Source organism: Rana temporaria, chromosome 2 (genome assembly GCF_905171775.1).
Source record: "Rana temporaria chromosome 2, aRanTem1.1, whole genome shotgun sequence".
Lineage (NCBI taxonomy): Eukaryota > Metazoa > Chordata > Amphibia > Anura > Ranidae > Rana > Rana temporaria.
Genome location: NC_053490.1, coordinates 87,928,551 through 87,948,631, shown reverse-complemented (window position 1 = coordinate 87,948,631; position 20,081 = coordinate 87,928,551). Strand labels below are relative to the sequence as shown.

The 20,081-nt window shown below is 44.7% G+C and overlaps 1 protein-coding gene across 2 annotated transcripts in view; it reads right to left on the bottom strand.

Annotated features, from left to right (window-relative positions):
* Positions 1–20,081, bottom strand: part of ATP8A2 (ATPase phospholipid transporting 8A2) — an 899,065-nt gene that overhangs the window by 680,842 nt on the left and 198,142 nt on the right. For both annotated transcript variants that reach the window (XM_040340493.1, XM_040340494.1), the window contains one exon: positions 11,964–12,033. In XM_040340493.1, coding sequence (XP_040196427.1) covers positions 11,964–12,033 — 70 coding nt within the window. The remainder of the gene's footprint in view (positions 1–11,963; positions 12,034–20,081) is intronic.

Sequence of the window (20,081 nt, the reverse complement as noted above, 5' to 3'; positions counted from 1 at the left end):
CCACTGACCACCAAGTCTGAGGCATTTTCTACTACCACTGGCCTCAATCCGGCCCTCCTAAAGTCTAAAGGACAGTTAACTGGCTCTTTGCTTAGAACGTTAGGAGACCCTTGCTCTAGTCTATGAAGTTTGTATAAAATAGTACACCAGATGCATTACTTGTCCTTTAGAGTTTTTTATTGGCACACATCAGACCAACCAGTGTGTGTAGCCTAATGTGATGCTGAGGAAGCCACTTTCAACTGCTACTAGAAGGTGTTCTCAGGAGGTGGGCTCAGTACTGGGATGAACGGGCAACCTCCATATTATGTTTCATGAGCCTCCTTTAGTAGTGGCCAGATCTTTGAATGCAGAAATAATGTCTGCAAGGTAATGAACGCCCCCAATTTAGTATTTGTACAGTGCTTTGTATAGCTTTTGATACTAGAACCATACATGCAGATGTTTGGGACAGCCCAGTGAAATCATATCAGTTTTCTTTTTGTGCTCTAGCATGCCTTAGCAGATAAAGGAAACACTGTCACTTTTCCTTTACTAAGCCTCTTAAGATCTAAGCGGAGCCAGAGTTATACTTGTTGGCGTTAACTGAATTGGCGCTACTTTCAGACACTGGCTCAAATTCGTGTTCGGGGGATTTGGAATCAGCAAAAGCGTTGACTGTTTTACTGCCAGAGAAGCTCAAGTTGTATTATGCAAGGATTATATTCTAAATTCTCCCAGCGACACATGTTGTTGGCAAGTGATGGGAAGGTAAAACTGAGTGGAATAAAACAAAACTATTAAATGTTTTTGCAAGAGAGCAGGCTTAAGCAAAAAAACAACTGTCTTACGCTGGCCATACATGGATCATTTTTTTTCCATTAACCACTCAAGTCAGATGGACGGATGAATCCTCCATGCTGTGCTATTGTATTCTGACAGTAGGGACGCCGCCATTGTCAAAAAACACGATAACTAAAATAATCTGGGGGGGGGGGGGGGGGGTTAACCTTCCTGGATTCCACCATACCATCAGAACAGAAAGTGTGAAGGAAGCCTAAATTGAGAATTTCTGGGTAGGTAATTAATCATAACAATGATTTTGGGAAAAAAATGCAGTTTGCACCCGTTTGTATCTCTAATATTTATCACTATGGCCCGGATTCAGGTAGATTTGCCCCTTATTTACGGAGGCGCAGGGCAGCGTTTTTGCCCTGCGCCCCGCAAATTTACTGCGCTACCCGCAATTCACGGAGCAGTAGCTCCGTAAATTGCGTGTGCGCTGTGTAAACTTGCCCTGCGTAAGGGCGCCTAATGTAAATGATCCCGTAGGGGGCGGGAATCATTTAAATTAGGCGCGCTCCCGCGCCGAGCGTAGAGCGCATGCTCCGTCGGGAAACTTTCCCGACGTGCATTGCGGCAAATGACGTCGCAAGGACGTCATTTGCTTCAAAGTGAACGTGAATGGCGTCCAGCGCCATTCACGAATCACTTACGCAAATTACGTAAAATTCGAACGTTGCGACGCGGGAACGACGGGTATACTTTAGCATTGGCTGCCCCTGCTATTAGAAGGGGCAGCCTTACGCTAAACACACTGTACGGAAACGAGGTAAATTGCGTACGCAGGGCTCGCGCAACATTGTGAATCGGTGTTAGTATGCAATTTGCATACTATACGCTGACCACAATGGGAACGCCCCCTAGCGGTCATCGCAAGAATGCAGCCTAGATATGCGTGGCATAAGAGCCTTATGCCACGCAGATTTTAGGCTGCAGTCGGCGTTACGATGTTCCTGAATCAGGAGCATTCGTAACGCCGGGGCAAGTAAGCAATTGCGCTGTGTAACCTATGGTTACACAGGCGCAATTGCTACTTGAATCTGGGCCTGTGTGTATCACTTAAAAATGTTATATTATATGGAAAATTTTGTTTAAACTTACACGGTTATAACATATCTCCCAACATTTTGAGATGGGAACGAGGGACACCTATTAGCAAAATTATGTAGGCATAGGACCAGGGCTTGATTTCAGGTGGAACTTGGTGGAACTCAGATCCACCACCTCTGGCTCAGCCCTTTTGGTGCCTGCTCACCACAATCACTTTTAAACACAGAAGTCCGGTTTCTGTGTTTACAAGTGACAGCTCAACTCTGTGTGTAACCACCCTAAACTCTAAACTCTGTATGTAATGCAATCCTGGTATTCAATGCCCCTTTAAGACCCTCCTACTGTTTGTGAAATCGGACCACACCCACTATGTGATATGATTTAGAGGGTGTGTGTGGGGGAGGGGTTTTGGGGGGGTTTGTGGTTGAGATTCAGTACCTATTGTTTGAGAAAAAAAGCCCTGCATAGTACACACACCCTGCCACGCCCCCTTAAATGAGAATTTGGAAAGGAGAAAAAATGGACTACTGAGAGGCCAGGTGAACTTGGGTTATTGTATGACTAAAATCCTCTATCCCACTGGCCATTACTAGCCACTGTTCAGATTTTGACTGTCTGGAGTATTTTGTTGATACTTGATTTTTTGTATAGGTGACTGCTGCCATTTGTTACTCCCACACCTGCCCCCAGGGTGCATTTGACATGTGTGTCTAACCAGACCATAGTGCCCTCCTTTGTTTGGTGCTGGACTTTGTTGACTTGCCCCCCTTACCTCCCGAAGAAGTGGGTTATCCCCAGAAACGTGTTGGGGAATTAAGCAACTGGAGGACACCCACCTATCAATTGGGACTGTAGCCCTGTAGACACGGCCGAGAATCTCATCAGGAAAAAAAACATCAGTTTTCCTGATGAGATTCCTTCCAAGCTTTCCTGTTTGCCGAGTGTACACATGGGCCATTCAAAAGAACCGCCATTCTTTTGAATTGCAAGAACACAGTGACGCCATCGACTACGACAAGCATGCGCTCGTCACATTCGATGCCGTCGCCACCATCTTACTACACCCTACACTGCCCTTGTAAGCTACCGCGCATGCGTCAAAGTCTTATCGAGCATGCGCAGGCTTACCGGGGACAGGTAAGCATATACACACGCTCGTTTTCTCGGCAGGAAAATACTCCTGAGAATCCCGACGAGAAAATAGAGAGCAGGTTCTCTATTTTTCTCGTCGAGATTCCCGGCAGTTTTCCCGACGAGAAACCATACACACGCACGGTTTTCTCGCCAAAAAGCACTCCCAGCAGCTTTCTTGGCTGTTTCTTGCCGAGAAAAACGAGGCCTAATAATTGTTTCGTTATGTAACTTTGTGTGATTATGGGCTGGTGTCATATATCCCAGGGGAGGCTTTCAAGGGTTTTTTGTTTTTTTTTGCACAACATGTGTTCATGTTTTTAAGGTTGTAATTTTATGGTTTCTGTAATAAAATAAAAATAAAATAATAATAAAATTCATATTGTCAGCACCACAAAAGTCCATTATTTCTCCTTTCCAAATTGGAGAATTATACAGAAAAACAATTAAACCCACAAGTGCTTTTTTTAACCACTATAATTCCTTTATATTGGCTTTAAATACAAATGCAGCAATTTAGACATTGGATGAAAGGTTTAACACTGGGAAACTTTTTGAAAGATAAAAAGTACATTTTATATAATACTATATAAATCAGACCAAATGAAGGGGAAACACGGTCAGAGGGACTTTGTTCCTAATCAGGGACAGTATGGCTGTAAGAATGTATAGCTAGCTACCAGTGGCGGTTCGTCCATAGAGGGCGCTGGGGTGCCGCCCCCTCTGGCTCTCACCGCCACTGAGTCTAATGACATAGATTCATGCATTGCACGAATCTGTGTTATTGTTGCCGCTGCCGCTGTTCTATTCAGATGGCCGGACATGGGGCGCCGACCATCTGAATAACGGCAGCTGGTTGGATGTACAGAAGTGCCTATCAGAGCCACAGCCTGAGTACAGCCCTCGGGTCCCCGGAAGCTTATCCTCGGAAACGCACGGGGGATGCGTTCCTTGGATAAGACTGACAGACGTCTCAGCCAATCAGGTTGGCCGGTTCTGGCTACCGGTAACCTGATTGGCTGAAAGCGTCATCGAGGGCGGGAGAAGACATCGAGGGTCGAGGACGTGGATGGCTGACTCCAGTAAAGGTAAGTGCCGGGCAGGGGGGGGGGGGGAGGGGCATTTTACAGGGCACAGCGTCGACGAAGGGCACAGTGACATCAATGGGCACAATGGCGACAATAGGCACAGTTGGGACAATGGGGACAATTGGCACAGCGGCATTAATGGGCACAGTGGCGACAATTAAAGGGCACAGTGACATCAATGGGCACAGTGGCGACAATAGGCACAGTGGGGACAATGGGCATAGTGGGACAATTGGCACAGCGGCATGAATGGGCACAGTGGCGACAATTAAATGGCACAGTGACATCAATGGGCACAGTGGCGACAATTGGCACAGTGGCGACAATTGATGGCACAGTGGCTGTGCTTGATGGCATGGCACAGTGGCTGCGTTTGATGGCATGGCACAGTGGTGACAATTGATGGCACAGTGGCTGCGTTTGATGGCATGGCATAGTGACTGCATTTGATGGCATGGCACAGTGGTGACAATTCATGGCACAGTAGCTGCGTTTGATGGCATGGCATAGTGACTGCATTTGATGGCATGGCACAGTGGTGACAATTCATGGCACAGTAGCTGCGTTTGATGGCATGGCATAGTGACTGCATTTGATGGCATGGCACAGTGGTGACAATTGATAGCACAGTGGCTGCATTTGATGGGCACAGTGAGGCTGCAATTTTTTTTTTCGTTTGCGCCCCCCAAAAATTTGGAGCACCAGCCACCACTGCTAGCCACCTGCTTTTGGACTGATATGAATAATGACTGTACACTGTTCTATCAATAAAATAAAAATAATGTTTTTGTGAATATTTGTGTGTGCGTTTCTGCATACGCTAAAGGGATGTTTGAGCCAGCAAGCATGGATTCAGTTATATGACCTCTTCTATCAAGCATTCTGATTAATAATACTATATCTCCTATACGGATTAACATTAAATGTATTGACATCCTTAAAATGCATAAAAAAAAGCCAAATGCCAGAAAAAAAACCTAGTGATTACTTATGACTGCTTTCTGCTGGGTTGTGTATAAAACACTTTTTTTATGTTTAGCCCAGGCAAAAATGACACTTGTTCAGCCCCGATCTGTGGGAAAGACAAATGAGGGTCTGCTTCCGGATAATTTATTGGGTGATTATAAGGAGACACGTACATATTGTTATAATTCTTTTATAACCTGGCAGGGTGCTTCAAGATTAATCATATCGAAAGATGGAGCTGGGTTCGTAAACAACTTGTTGCCATGGTGGATTTGAAATCTTATATCCCCACAGGGGACATTCATCAGATTTGTCTGTTTTTTTAAAATCCAGAAACGTATCGCCAGCTATACAGTAATTATGCAGTCTGCAGTTATAACCACTGCTGGGGATGTGAGAGAGACTGTTTTTGCATACATTTGTGGTGCATTTTTCCTAAGCTTGCATTTCCTTTCAAGTCACTTTCATCTTCTTTCTTTGGACTTTTATGTGCACTGTACTTTTTTTCACTGCACTGTAATAGTGTAAACTATGGCCATAAGATAACCTGGATTTCAGATGGTCTGTGCAGTTGCAAAGCAGTAAAAAAATGCATCCCACTGCATCTGGTGTGAACACCTTAAAATATGTTTAACCACTTCAGCCCCGGAAGGATTTACCCCCTTAATGACCAGGACATTGTTTGCGATACGGCACTGCGTCGTTTTAACTGACAATTGCGCGGTCGTGCGACATTGTACACAAACAAAATTGATAATCTTTTTTTGCCACAAATATAGCTTTCTTTTGGTGGTATTTGATCCCTTCTGTGGTTTTTATTTTTTGCGCAATAAACAAAAAAAGGCCGACAATTTTGAAAACAATAATATATTTTTTATTTTTTGCTATAATAAATATCTAAAAAAAATCTATAAAAAACATATTTCTTCATAAGTTTAGGCCAATATTTATTCTTCTACATATTTTTTGGTAAAAAAATAAATAAATCGCAATAAGCGTAAATTGATTGATTGCGCAAAGTTTATAGCGTCTACGAAATGGGGGCACTTTTTTGGGACCAGTGACATCGTTACAGTGATCAGAGCAAAAAAAAAAACACTGATCAATGTATAAATGACATTGGCAGGGAAGGGGTTAACGCTAGGGGGGGTGAAGGGGTTATGTGTTCCCTGGGAAGGTGCTTCTGACTGTGGGAGGAGTGCACTGACTGGGAGTAGAGAGAGATCGCTGTTCCTAATCACTAGGAACAGACAATCTCTCTCTACTCCCTTTTTAGAACAAGGATCTGTTTGTTTACATTGACAGATCCCCGTTCTGACTCTGTGGAGCGATCTCGGGTGGCAAGCAAACATTGTGGCCACCGGCCACGTGCACCGGTTCCAGCGGCGCCCGCGCCTGCTCTAGCCATTAAAGGGACCGTCGTACACCTAGAGCGATTTGCGCAGCCAACCTGCTGCAGCATCACTGCAGCGGCTGGTCGGTAAGCGGTTAAATACAATAAAAGCCTTGTACATACAAGGCCGAAAATCGTCTGAAGTTGATTGGTTCGGCCGACTTGCGGCCCATGTGTACAACTGTCTGTTCTACAGAAGCCGGTCTCACGGCAGCCTTCTGTCGAATGGGCATGCTGGAATACAAGCATCCAACTGACATTAAAACCCGCATCCAATCAGCACTGGCAGTTATTGGCTGTGAGCACTGATCAGTGTGCTCTGGCAGGGGGGCAGTCCCTCTGTCAGAATACACAGCAGGGGAGATAGATGCACCAACATCGCCAGTGTTAGTACGTTGACCTCTCAGTTCTTTTTCATTCAGCCCACTGTGTTGAACGGAAAAAAAAATCTAGTGTGCACCCGGCTTTACCCATGTGTAAAGGTCTGCCATCTTTTTAGTTTACACGTGTGGTGCATTGATGTGTCTCAGCTGAAAAATGTCCTAATTGTTTTTTGATGCATTGGCATGCATTAAAAGGCCTTCCAATGGGAATAGCAGCACATGTCATTGCACTTGCTCATAAAAATAAATAAAAAATTAAATCAATGCAGAACTATGCAAATGGTTAGCGGGAAGCCAACCTGGGACTCAATTACACTTGTCTGTTTATCTATAGAAAAACTCATGCACTTTTTTGTAAAAAAAGGCAATCCTCTTTTTGCCAGTTAGGGCTCAGTCATACTATAATGTGTGCACATTAAATCACACATTTTTGTGCCTTGAGCATATAGGGCCAGATTCACAAAAGAGATACGACGGCGTATCTCCTGATATGCCGTCGTATCTCCTGATACGATTGTCGTATCTATGCGCCTGATTCATAGAATCAGGATACGCATAGATAGCCCTAAGATCCGACAGGTGTAACTGTGTTACACTGTCGGATCTTAGGCTGCAATTCTAGGCCGGCCGCTAGGTGGCGATTCCATTGCGGTCGGCGTAGAATATGCAAATGACTAGTTACGCCGATTCACGAACGTCCGCTTTGTCCGTCGATCTAAATTTACGTAGTTTCCGTAGAGATGCGTCGCGTAAAACTAAGCATGCCTTCTAGGTGGTGTAACCAATGTTAAGTATGGCCGTCGTTCCCGCGTCGAAATTTTTAATTTCATGCCGTTTGCGCAAGTCGTCCGTGAATGGCGCTGGACAAAACCAATGACGTCCTTGCGACGTCATTTAGCGCAATGCACGTCGGGTAATTTTACGGACGGAGCATGCGCAGTACGTTCGGCGCGGGAACGCGCCTAATTTAAATGGTGCCCGCCCCATTTGAATTAGGCGTGCTTGCGCCGAGCGGATTTACGCTACGCCGCCGCAAGTTTACAGGTAAGTGCTTTGTGAATCAGGCACTTACGCTGTAAACTTGCGGCGGTGTAACGTAAATAGGATACGTTACGCCGCCGCAGCGTAACGTATTTGTATGTGAATCTGGCCCACTGTGTTTGGGCAGCTCATTATAAAAGGGCACACAACGTGCCCCAAATTATTTAAAACCAGCTCTTGCATATTTCTTTGCGATGCAACACTCAGCAAATTCACATCTGTGCACACGGTGTATGTATATTGGGGTTCAATTAAGAACTAATGACAACACACCGTAACACTAATTTTATCTACATCTTTAACCACTTGCCGCCCGCCAATGACAGATTGACGTCGGCAAAGTGGTTGTAGAATCCTGACTGGACGTCATATGACGTCCTCAGGATTCTGAGCCGCTGCGCGCCCCCGGGGGCGCGCATCGCGGCGATGGTTGTTGCGGGGTGTCAGTCTGACACCCCGCAACACCGATCTCGGTAAAGAGTCTCTCACGGAGACTCTTTACCACGTGATCAGCCGTGTCCAACCACGGCTGATCACGATGTAAACAGGAAGAGCCGTTGATGGCTCTTCCTCACTCGCGTCTGACAGACGCGAGTAGAGGAGAGCCGATCGGCGGCTCTCCTGACAGGGGGGGGGGGTTCACGCTGATTGTTTATCAGCGCAGCCCCCCCTCGGATCGCCACATGGACCACCAGGGATGCCCACCAGGGAAGGGCAAAACAAAAAAAATGGGACAAAAAAAAAGTAAAAAAAAAAAAAAAAAGTAAGTCTGAAAAAAAAAAAGTCTGGGGGTAAAAAAATGATGCCAATCAGTGCCCACAAATGGGCACTGACTGGCAACAAGTAAATCAGTGCCGCCCCACAGTGTCCATCAGTGCCGCCCCACAGTGTCCATCAGTGCCACCCCACAGTGCCCATCAGTGCCACCCCACAGTGCCCATCAGTGCCACCCCACAGTGCCCATCTGTGCCACCCATAAGTGCCACCCCACAGTGCCCATCTGTGCCGCCCATGAGTGCCCATCTGTGCCGCCTATGAGTGCCCAGTGCTGCCCATGAGTGCCCATCAGTGCCGCCTATGTGTGCCCATGACTGCCGCCTATGTGTGCCCATCAGTGCCGCATACCAGCGCCGCCAATCAGTGCCACCTCATCTGTGCCCGTCAGTACTACCTCGTCGATGTCCATCAGTGCCATCTCATCTGTGCCCATCAGTGCCACCATATCAGTGCCCGTAATTGAAAGAGAGAACTTACTTATTTACAAAAAAATTACAGAAAAAAATAAAAACGTAATTTTTTTCAAAATTTTCGGTCTTTTTTTAGATGTTGCGCAAAAAAAAATCGCAGAGGTGATCAAATACCACCAAAAGAAAGCTCTATTTGTGGGGAAAAAAGGACGCCAATTTTGTTTGGGTACAGTGTAGCATGACCGCGCAATTGCCATTCAAAGTGCGACAGTGCTGAAAGCTGAAAATTGGCTTGGGCGGGAAGGTACGTAAGTGCCCTGTATGGAAGTGGTTAAAATGTTTAAAAAATGACAAATGACAAAGACGTAGTGATTACTTTTAATTTGCTTTGCGCTGGATTATGCATAAAACACTTTTATGTTTAGCGCAGGCAAATCACACTTGTTCAATCTGTGGGAAAGACAAATGAGGGTCTGCTTCTTGATAATCTATTGGGTGATTATAAGGAGGCACGGACATATTTATAATTCTTTAATAACCTGGCAGGGTGCTTCAAAATGATTTTTATTGGAAGAAGGCGCTGGTTTTGTAAACAACTTGTTACCATGGTGGATTTGAAATCTTATATCCCCAGAGGTGACATTCATCAGATTTGTCTATTTTTCAGAACAGAGGTCTAATCACACAGCCTGCGTTTACAACCACTCCTGGGGATGGCAGCAAGCCTAGTTTTGAAGGACCGTTTTTTTAATGGCACTAGTTCACATCTGTGTAGCCTGTTTTTTGTGGCTAAAGCACACTATGCAGGGTTGAAATAATAGCAAAACATTGCTGGGAAAATGAGGAAGCCAATCACATGAGCAGGAGATGACATTTCTGGGGGGATTCTGTGTACCAGCAATGCACAGGACAAAGTACAATTTGTAAATTTACAATTTGCATTACATAGAATGCACACGTGTCATATAATTTCGGGTTATACCTTCAATGCTTTAGTATGCTTTAAGGCGGATAAGTCAAGGTATATGGAAAAAGCACTACATTGGTGCCTGACCCCAAACAACATGAACAATATGCAGCAGCCTGCCTCCCTGTTTGGATGGTGGTGGCTAGTCATGCTGCCGGATGGACCCAAATATACTTAAAGCGGAGTTGCACCCTAAAGTGGAACTTCCACTCATCGGATTACCCCCCCTCCCCGTGCCACAATTTGCACCTTTCGGGGGGAGGGGGGACAGGATACCTGTCAAAGAGGTATCCTTCCCCACTTCCGGGAGTCTGTGACGTCACTGCGGGGCTCCCTCCTCCTCCTCCCCTGGCTGCCGGGCTAATAGGAGAGAGGAGCGGGCCTCGCGCATGCACAGTAGGGTTCATGGCGACACTGCCGGGTTCCCTTACCCGCAATGGCAACGGCAGCACCCGACAGCTGATGGGAAACATCAGCTGTGGTGCCGACATCGAGGGACACCAGGACAGGTAAGTCTCCATTTATTAAAAGCTAGCAGCTGCTGGCTTTTAATTTTAATTTGCCCGGAACACCCCTTTAAGTTGAAGCATTCCTGAGGGGATGGGGCTCAGGTAAGTATTAGGGAGGCGGGGGCTGCTGCACACAGAAGGATTTTTATCCGAATGCATAGAATGCATTAATATAAAAAAAAACTTCTGCCAATTTAGGCCAAAACATGTTTTATAGTTGTCCGCTCTGTGTGAAGGGGAAGAGAGGGGAGAAGAGATTGAGCGCTTTGCATGGTTGCATCTCTTTTCCCCTCTCTTCCTCTTCACACAGTGACTCGGGTCGGAGTCATTGGATCCTGCTGCTGTCAATCAAATGCAGTGAGGAGGAGTCAGGGGCCAGGGCTAAGCCCTGCTGTGTGTGTCTATGGAACGTGGTTCCATAAGACACACACTGCTCGGGAGTGAGCAAGCATGGTGTGCCCCTATAGCAAGCGGCTTCCTAAGGGGTTACAAGAATAAAAGGAGGAGCCAAGATTGAAGGCGGGGGACCCCAGAAAATGAGGTTCAGGCCCACTCTGTGCAATACTATTGCACAGAGCAGATGAGTATAACATCCTTATTTTAATTAAAAACATGTTTTACCTTTAGTAACACTTTAACTACTTGATCTCAGGCAAACACTGTAGCTGCTGACTTTTAATAAGGGCACTTACCTGTCCAGTGAGCCCGCGATGTTGGCCCCCCGAGGCCGATCCGTCCATCGGATCGGAGGCTGGCGCTACCATTCCACCTAAGGTAAACAGGCAGCGAAGCCGCAAGGCTCCACTGCCTGTTTCCCTTAGGTGGAATGGTAGCGCCAGCCTCCGACCTGATGAACGGATCGGCCTCGGGGGGCCGACATCGCGGGCTCACTGGACAGGTAAGTGCCCTTATTAAAAGTCAGCAGCTACAGTGTTTCCTACTGCATATACGCTAGTCGCATGGCGCTTTGTGAATGGCCCCGTCGTCTTCTGGGACACACAGAGGGAGCTCGCCGAAGAGGATGAAGTAACCGAACAGCTCCGCGGAATAGGAAGAGGAAGACTGCATAGCAACAGGGGTTTTTGGTACGTAAAATTGTTTTTTTTATTTCAAAGAAAATGTTAATGTATAAATGTTTTTTAGGGTGGACCTCCGCTTTAAGGTCAGAGGCAGAGGAAGAGCTTATGAGATGATGTGACCAGTCGTCAGTAGAATAAAAAGCTCTTTAGTAAGTTCCGTTATACACTTGATGACAAGCTTAGGAAACAAAGAAGGTAAAGAGTAATATGAGGAGGGAAAAGAGAGACAAGAAGAATATTAATTAAAGGGAGACAGGGGAGGTGGATGAAGGGGGCAGACGATTGGAGGAGAGTAGAGAAGTAGAGAAGGAAAAGAAAGAGAATTGAGGAAAACATATTTATAGTACCTGACGTATTTTTAAATTAGTTTCGCCATCGAGATTGGATGTTTCAATGTAACACATTGCTTGTGGCTCACTGTAGGCAGAACAAAACAGTGTCAGCAAGAAAAGTAGAAATAGACACACAAGAGAAACACTGGTACTGGTTACTAAGAACATGTAAACATGTGTAATAATGCCTCCACTTTCCCAACTGTTCTTGTATAATCACAGAGACTCATCCTTCCCTCTGCAATGGGGCAGTTCATTTTACTTAGACAGAATAAAAATAAAATGCATGATTGTTCAAAGCTATACAATGCAGAATGTTCATCTAGTGATTTATCAATTTTTGGAGTCAGTATTGAATTTGTTTCTTACTCTGAAATTCAATTTCCAAGCAATTACTATTGTTATACTGAAGTAAATCCTGTGCAGGGAGATTGCTAAGTGCAAAAGAGACAATCATGTATACAATTACGTAGGTCAATGCCACAATGGTTCTATAACATTGCTGTGCCCAGCAGTCGGAAGTTCCAACCATCATCTGATGTCTATAGAAAGTCTAAGGTTGGAAATAATCGTCCCAATTTCACCCTTGATCAATAATCTGACCTGATGTTCAGGGAACTTTGAGTTATTTAAGGCTACAATAAAGTGATCCTGTGGCTAGGCTATGGACATTTAATTACTTACTTTTTCCTAATAAGCAGTAATAACATTTAAGGCCAGGTTCACACCTATGCGAATTGAGTGCGGCTTAAACCGCATCCAATACGCAGATAACCAATACATTGTTTTCAATGAGGCTGGTTCACATATGTGCGATGCATTCGCACTGCGCATTGCAGTAAAACCGTGTGCGTCTTTTAGGCATTGCGGTGCGGCTCAGGTGCGAATTCAAGCCCATTATCTTCTATGGGTACGCAGCTGATTCGCAGATGTGTTCAGTTCTCTTCAGGAATTTCTCTCATTCAGCTCAATACACTTCTCCCCCACTCTCCTCTCACTCGTAACTTCTCCCAGGTCTCCAAATTCGCATCTAAAACGTTGCTAATCTGCTGAACACTTCTCTTATCTCTCTGCAGAGATAAGAGAGCTGTGATTCCAGCCTAAAGCTAGCCCCTACTGACTTCTGTAGCAAGCACTGTTCAGCAATTCATCTTCATAGCAGAAGCATTTAAAATGTTCAAGTCATCTCCAGCAGCACAGAACACCACTTTCACAGCTCCTGCTCTGTGTTTAAGGTAGAGATTAGAAAGATGGAAGCCTTCTGAGTCACAGCTGGGAGGGGGGAGCAGGGGAAGCTGTGCTGCTGAAAAAATGGCTTGACAATTTTAAAGCGGAAGTAAACCCATCCTTAAAACAGTTACATTTCCGGCACATGCCAGAAATGTAACACTCCAATTGGTTGTGTTCTCAACCAAACTGTCAAACCATCCAATGGCTTGTGTCATAAGTGATCACATGTAAAGCATCATGGCAGAGGCAAAGATGGCAGCTTCATTGGCTGAAAATGGTAGGGGGGTTTACTTACACTTTAAAGCTTATTTACTGCTTGTCAAATGTTCAGTCTTGCATTTTTTATTATTATTATTTATATAAAATACATAGATAAAAACATGTAACAAAAAAAATGCTTTTTTTGACCAGTGTTATTTTTAAAATAGTAACATTAGATTTAAAAAAATGTCATTTTATTTTAATACCTGTCTAAAATTACATTTGTGATACAAATTATGGCAAAGTTAGTTACAATCTAAATAAAAGTGCCTTTTTATTTTGCACATTTTTTTAAAGGGACGTAGAACCAAAGCCACGTCAACAAATTTCAGTGACTGTTGTGGTGGTGGAGGCAAGGTATGGCTTGGCTCCAGGGGCGGACTGACAATTGGGGCTCTCGGGCACTGCCCGAGGGCCCCATGCCACTAGGGGGCTCCATCAGGGTTGCCAGGCTCAATAAAACCAGGGACAGTATGTAAAAATCTATGTTTTTTTTACATCTGTCCCTGATATGTCTGAAACCGACATGCTTTTGGTGTGAAAATCCAGAGATTTTAACTGCCCTGCCCTCCTGGCATGGTGGCCATCTGTAAGCCCGGGGGCTCCATAGTCTTCTATTGCCCGGGGGCCCCATGAGTTGTCAGTCCGCCCCTGCTTGGCTCTGTGTCCTTCTTGCTCTATTTGGGTGTGCGGTGCTGGGAACAGCTATACATAAGGTTGTAGTTATAAACGGGAGTGCAAACAAACTGGAGACTCTGGCAAGACTCCAAAGGTCCCAACAGGCACATGGGAAGGACACCAGCACACCAGGATCTCCAAAATTGGGTCCAAAACTTTAATCACGTACAGTGGAACCTAGGAATGCGAGCATAATCCGTTCCAGGAGAATGCTTGTAATTCAAAGCACTCGCATATCAAAGCAAGTTTCCCCATAGAAGTCAATGGAAACAAAGATAATTTGTTCCGCATTGACTTCTATGGCATGCAATACCGCATGTGGCCAGAGATGGGGGGGCGCTGTAAATACTCGGGGACAGCTCGGTTGATCTCAGAAACACTACGAAAGGTTTGGAAACACTCGGGAACTGAGTCAGAATAAAAAAAAAAAAGTTGCTCATTATTCAAATGCTCGTTAACCACGTTACTCGTAAACCAAGGTTCCACTGTAGTATCAAGAAATAAAAGTGATGTTTGGGAGCCATGCAGGACCCCTCCATCAGGCATGTAACAGTCACATGGGGCCCCCGAGGCTGAGGCACAATAAGCAGAGAAAAAAGTGAGGAGAAGAATAGCTAAAATAACAAGAGCATGTAAGTCATACTAAATGAATCTCATGTCATCCAACTCTGAAAATATTAACAAACAAAACAAAAAAGGTTTAATACTAATGGAAAAAAAATAGAAAGAACAAATAATCAGCAGAAAAAGAATAGCTATGGGGAGAAGGGTTGGAACGAGTAGAGGTTACTAAGGGTTAATAAGGGTTAAATAGGGAAAAAGTTTATTTAATAACTTGTTGCATGTCACATGCAGATCAATTCCCTTGAACCTAAATGTGAAGGAAATAGAGAACATACAAAGATACAGAAATAAAGTTGTTACATTGTAATGTTGTAATGTGTTTCTGAAAGTGTGAGAACCGGTTCACACTGCGGCGGCACGACTTCGGGGGCGACTCTGCAAGTCGTCCTGAAAACGACTTCAGAGGCGATTAGCAAAATGACTTCTGTATAGAAGTCAATGCAAATCGCCCCGAGTCGCCCCTGAAGTCGTACAAGAACCTTTTTCTAAGTCGGAGCGACTTGCGTCGCTCCTATTAGAACGGTTCTATTCACTAGAATGGGACGAGCCCCAGTGTGAACCGGCTCTAACTAAAGGCAAAACTTTTTGTTTAGGTTTGGATGGTAGTGGTGAGAGATTAGAACACCTATCAGTTTTTATTGCTGTCTGTGTCCCCATTAGGCCTGGTTCACACCTATGCATTTTTTTGTGCGTTTTCAGTTTTGCAGACAGTCAATTTAACATGGTTTCCTATGGATGTAGTTCACATCTATGCATTATGGAAAGGGCCAGGGACTTTCTTCTGGTTTTAGGTTCCATAGACTTCAATGGATCAAAAATGTGTATTGAAAAATGCAAATTGCACCTGGAATATGCAAACTGCAACCTGCATAGGTGGGAACCTCGCTAGAAGAAGACAATGGCATGTCAGGAGAGATTCCAGCATCAGCATTATCTGTGTTGATGGGGGAATCTAGAGAATTTCTTTCCTGCAACTCGTGGTTGCAGGAAAGAAATTTGCACCATGTATGGCCAGCCTTAGGATCCAACTTGTGAGACCCAAAGTCCTAGGACATGTGAAATGCCATGTATCTCTATGAGAGCCATTTCAATTGACACAACTGAAGTCGCTGCAACTTCAGAAAAGGTTTCTGCAATACTTTGATTCAACTTTGAAATGACTTCAATGCTAAAAAGTGTACAAGTCTTATCAAAGTTTGATTCCAAAGTTGCACTAAAAATCACGCAAATTTAAAGTCGGCTAGTGTGAAAGAAGCCTAAAGCCTCGTACACACAACCGGCAGTAAAATTGCCAGGAGAGCATTTGGCTGGGAATCCCGGCCGTGTGTATGCTCCCTAGCAGTTTTCCCATCAGGAATCCTGCTCTCTATTTTCTCGTAAGGTTTCCCAGCAGAGTGTTTCCTGCCGAGAAAACCGGTCGTCTGTATGCTTACCTGTCCCAGGTAAACCTGCGCATACTCAATAATAGTTTGACGCATGAGTGGTAGCATACAAGTGTGGGGTGTAGCAAGATGGCGGCGACGGCATCGAATGTGATGAGCGCCTGCTCGCCGTAGTCGATGACGTCATCGCGTTCCTGCCATTCAAAAGAACGCCCGTTCTTTTGAATGGCCGTCTGTATGCACGGCTTTGCAAGAAAAGCTTGCCAGGAATCCCGTCAGGAAAACCAACTTTTTTTTCCTGACGGGATTCCCGGCCGTGTGTACATGGCCTCACACGATCGGAATTTCAGACCAAAAGCTCACATCGGACATTTCTTATCAGAATTTCCATTTCTGCGTGTCCTGTTTACTGTTATCATCAAAAGTGAAAGTAAAATCTTAAATTTTGTGTTGACATCAGAACATGAACAGCCCCCTCTGGCTCTCGCACAGCCACTGAAATTTTCGCCGCTGCCACCCACTATTCAGATGGCCGGATGGTGAGCGCCGGCCACCTGAATAACGGCAGCTGGTTGGCTGTGTGGAAGTGCCTACCAGAGCCAGCGGCTCTGATAGACTTTCCGAGTACAGCCCTCAGGCTGTAGTCGGCTTCTGAATGCGTATGTAAGGAACGTACCAACGGTGCGTTCCTTGGATAAGAATGACAGGCGTCTCAGCCAATCAGGTTCACCGGTTCTGATTGGCTGAAGCGTCATCGAGGGTGGGAGAAGACATCGAGGGACGTGGAAGGAGGATGGCTGACCCCCAGAAAGGTAAGTGCCGGGCGGGGTGGGGGGGGGCATTTTACAGGGCACAGCGGCGACAATGGGCACAGTGGCGACAATGGGCACAGTGGCATCAATGGGCACAGTGGCGACAATGGGCACAGTGGCGACAATGGGCACAGTGGCGACAATTAAAGGGCACAGTGGCATCAATTGGCACAGTGTTGACAATTAAAGGGCACAGTGGTGACAATTAAAGGGCACAGTGGCATCAATTGGCACAGTGGCGACAATTAAAGGGCACAGTGGTGACAATTAAAGGGCACAGTGGCAACAATTGGCACAGTGGCGACAACTGATGGGCACAGTGGCTGCGTTTGATGGCATGGCACAGTGGTGACAATTGATAGCACAGTGGCTGTGTTTGATGGCATGGCACAGTGGTTGCGTTTGATGGCATGGCACAGTGGCTGCGTTTGATGGCATGGCACAGTGGTGACAATTGATGGCACAGTGGCTGCGTTTGATGGCATGGCTCAGTGGTGACAATTGATGGCACAGTGGCTGCGTTTGATGGCATGGCTCAGTGACTGCATTTGATGGCACGGCACAGTGGTGACAATTGATGGCACAGTGGCTGCGTTTGATGGCATGGCACAGTGGCTGCGCTTGCGCCCCCCAAAAAATTTTGAGCACCAGCCGCCACTGAACACGAATAGAGGTGCAATCTTTCAATGGGGACACTAGTGACATAATGGGATGTGCTCACTTTTTAAGGATTTCCTCTTACTTCCTGTTTTGGCTATGGGACAGGAAGTGAAGCGAAATCTCTGGGACACAGATGGCAAAAAAAAAACTGAAGCGGGCTATAACTCTTCCTTCGTCTATCCAAACTGAAAACAAGAAAAGTTTTGCCTTTAGTTACACTGTAATAATACTTGCAGACAGTGGGTGACGTTTAACAATTATATTGCACAAGAATGCAATGCTAAACAGAATCAGTGAGAAAGATTTTGAATAGATTTAATACAAGGTTATAGCCTGCGTCATAAATGACTCCCTCAGGTGCTGTAAAAACAGCGAACTTAATGAAACCTGATCCTACCCAATTCTTAATTCTTCACCCGCTTAAAATGAAAATCTGTCTCATCTTCAGTAATAAATTGCAGACCTGTGCACAGTTGGCTGACAAAGATTAAAGGTGCAAGGTTGGCAAATACACTGTAAACCTGTCATATAGACTTTACTAAAAAAAAAAAAAAAAATAGGCTGTACTAGTACTAGTAAAAGAGAGGAAGACTGGCTTGCAAGTAACTGTATCCCTAATTGGCAACAAAAATATCTACCAAAACCTTTAAAGTGGGAGTTCACCCGAAAAACAATTTTTAACATTAGATTGATGCTTATTTTGTCTAGGGGAATCAGGTGTTTTTTTTTTTAAATCGAAGCAGTACTTACCGTTTTAGAGATAGATCTTCTCCGCCGCTTCCGGGTATGGGCTGCGGGACTGGGCGTTCCTATTTGATTGACAGGCTTCCGACGGTCGCATACATCGCGTCACGAGTAGCCGAAAGAAGCCGAACGTCGGTGCGGCTTTATATGGCGCCTGCGCACCGACGTTTCGGCTACTTTCGGAAAATCGTGACGCGATGTATGCGACCGTTGGAAGCCTGTCGGGAAGACTGTCAATCAAATAGGAACGCCCAGTCCCGCAGCCCATACCCGGAAGCGGCGGAGAAGATCGCTCTCTAAAACGGTAAGTACTGCTTTGAATTTAAAAAAAAAAAAACGATTCCCCTTCACAAAATGAGCATCAATCTAATGTTAAAAATTAAGTTTTTGGGTGACCCTTCACTTTAAGTGTAATTTTACAAAGGAGAAATAGGATTTGCCATCAATAGCAGCCGTGGGGTGGCAACAGTGGGAAAAAAATGAGCAGGGCATAGGAGACATGCCCTAGGAGTGCTTTTGAAATTGTTAAGAGTTCATTTGTGCCCAATTTCCAGAAGCAATTAAAGCAGACCTTCAATCATGTTTTCATCTGTCCATCTATTAAATCTTCTGCCCTTGTTGTTTTAACTTTGGATAGTAAAACATTTTTTTTTCTGCTAGTAAATACCTTCTACGGCCCAATTCCTGTTCCTTGTCTGGTCATTAGCCTAGGCTTATGACATCATTCACAGCTCTCTCTTTTGTGAGAGTTTGCCAGGAAGGGAGGTGGATGAGTCATAAGGAGCCAAAGAGAGCTGCAGAGCTGGAGGTGTGCCTTCCTGTAAATCCAGGAAGTGAACAGGCAGCAGCCTCAGCTGCCTACGGTTAAAATGGTTGCAGCCAGACTCAGTGAAGGGAGGATTTCTGCAGCATATTTGGCAAGTACGGAATCACAGTGTATATATAAAATATTATGCAAAGTGGTTGGAGGGAAGCTTTAGAATGGCAAAGATGTTTTTATTACAAATTATGTGGGCAGACTGCAGTTCCTCTTTAAGAATATGTAGGTCCATAGCCTGGCCACAGCTTCATTTTAGTAGTAATATTCATAACCTATTAGGAATATTCCATTGAAACTATAGCATTCATAAAATTTACACATAGAAGCAAATAAATGGTAAACATTTCCCACTAGAAACAATGAACTTCAAGAGACTTTACAGGCAAAGAGCAAAAATGTAAGTAATGAGCAATGAGTAGAATTTACAATTTAAGTAATGAGTAGAATTTACAATTTAAGTAATGAGTAGAATTTACAAAGTTGACTAAGTAAATTACTTTATTATATGAACTTTACAAGACACGTGAAAAAGGAAAGATTCAGATTACTAAGAACCATGGGCTGATTTAATAAAACTAAAGGAGATTGTGCATTTGTGCAACCAATAGGCTACAATTTTCTTATTTATTTATTTATTTTCCAGGCAGGTCAAAAAAAGTAATGCTGATTGGACGATATTGACAACACTTCTTTCCACTCCTCCAGGTTTCATAAATCAGGCCAAGGCACTTCGGCTTTTCACACAAACACAGATGAACCCATGACATGCAATGTAATGGGAGTAAACAAACTAAAGGATAATGTCACCACAATGCACAAGAAAAAACACAGCAGAAAATACTATTTTTCTATTATGAAGAACTTAAAGCAGAGGTTCCGCGGTTTCTCGATTTTTTACTTTTGTGTGCAATGCATAGTAAAA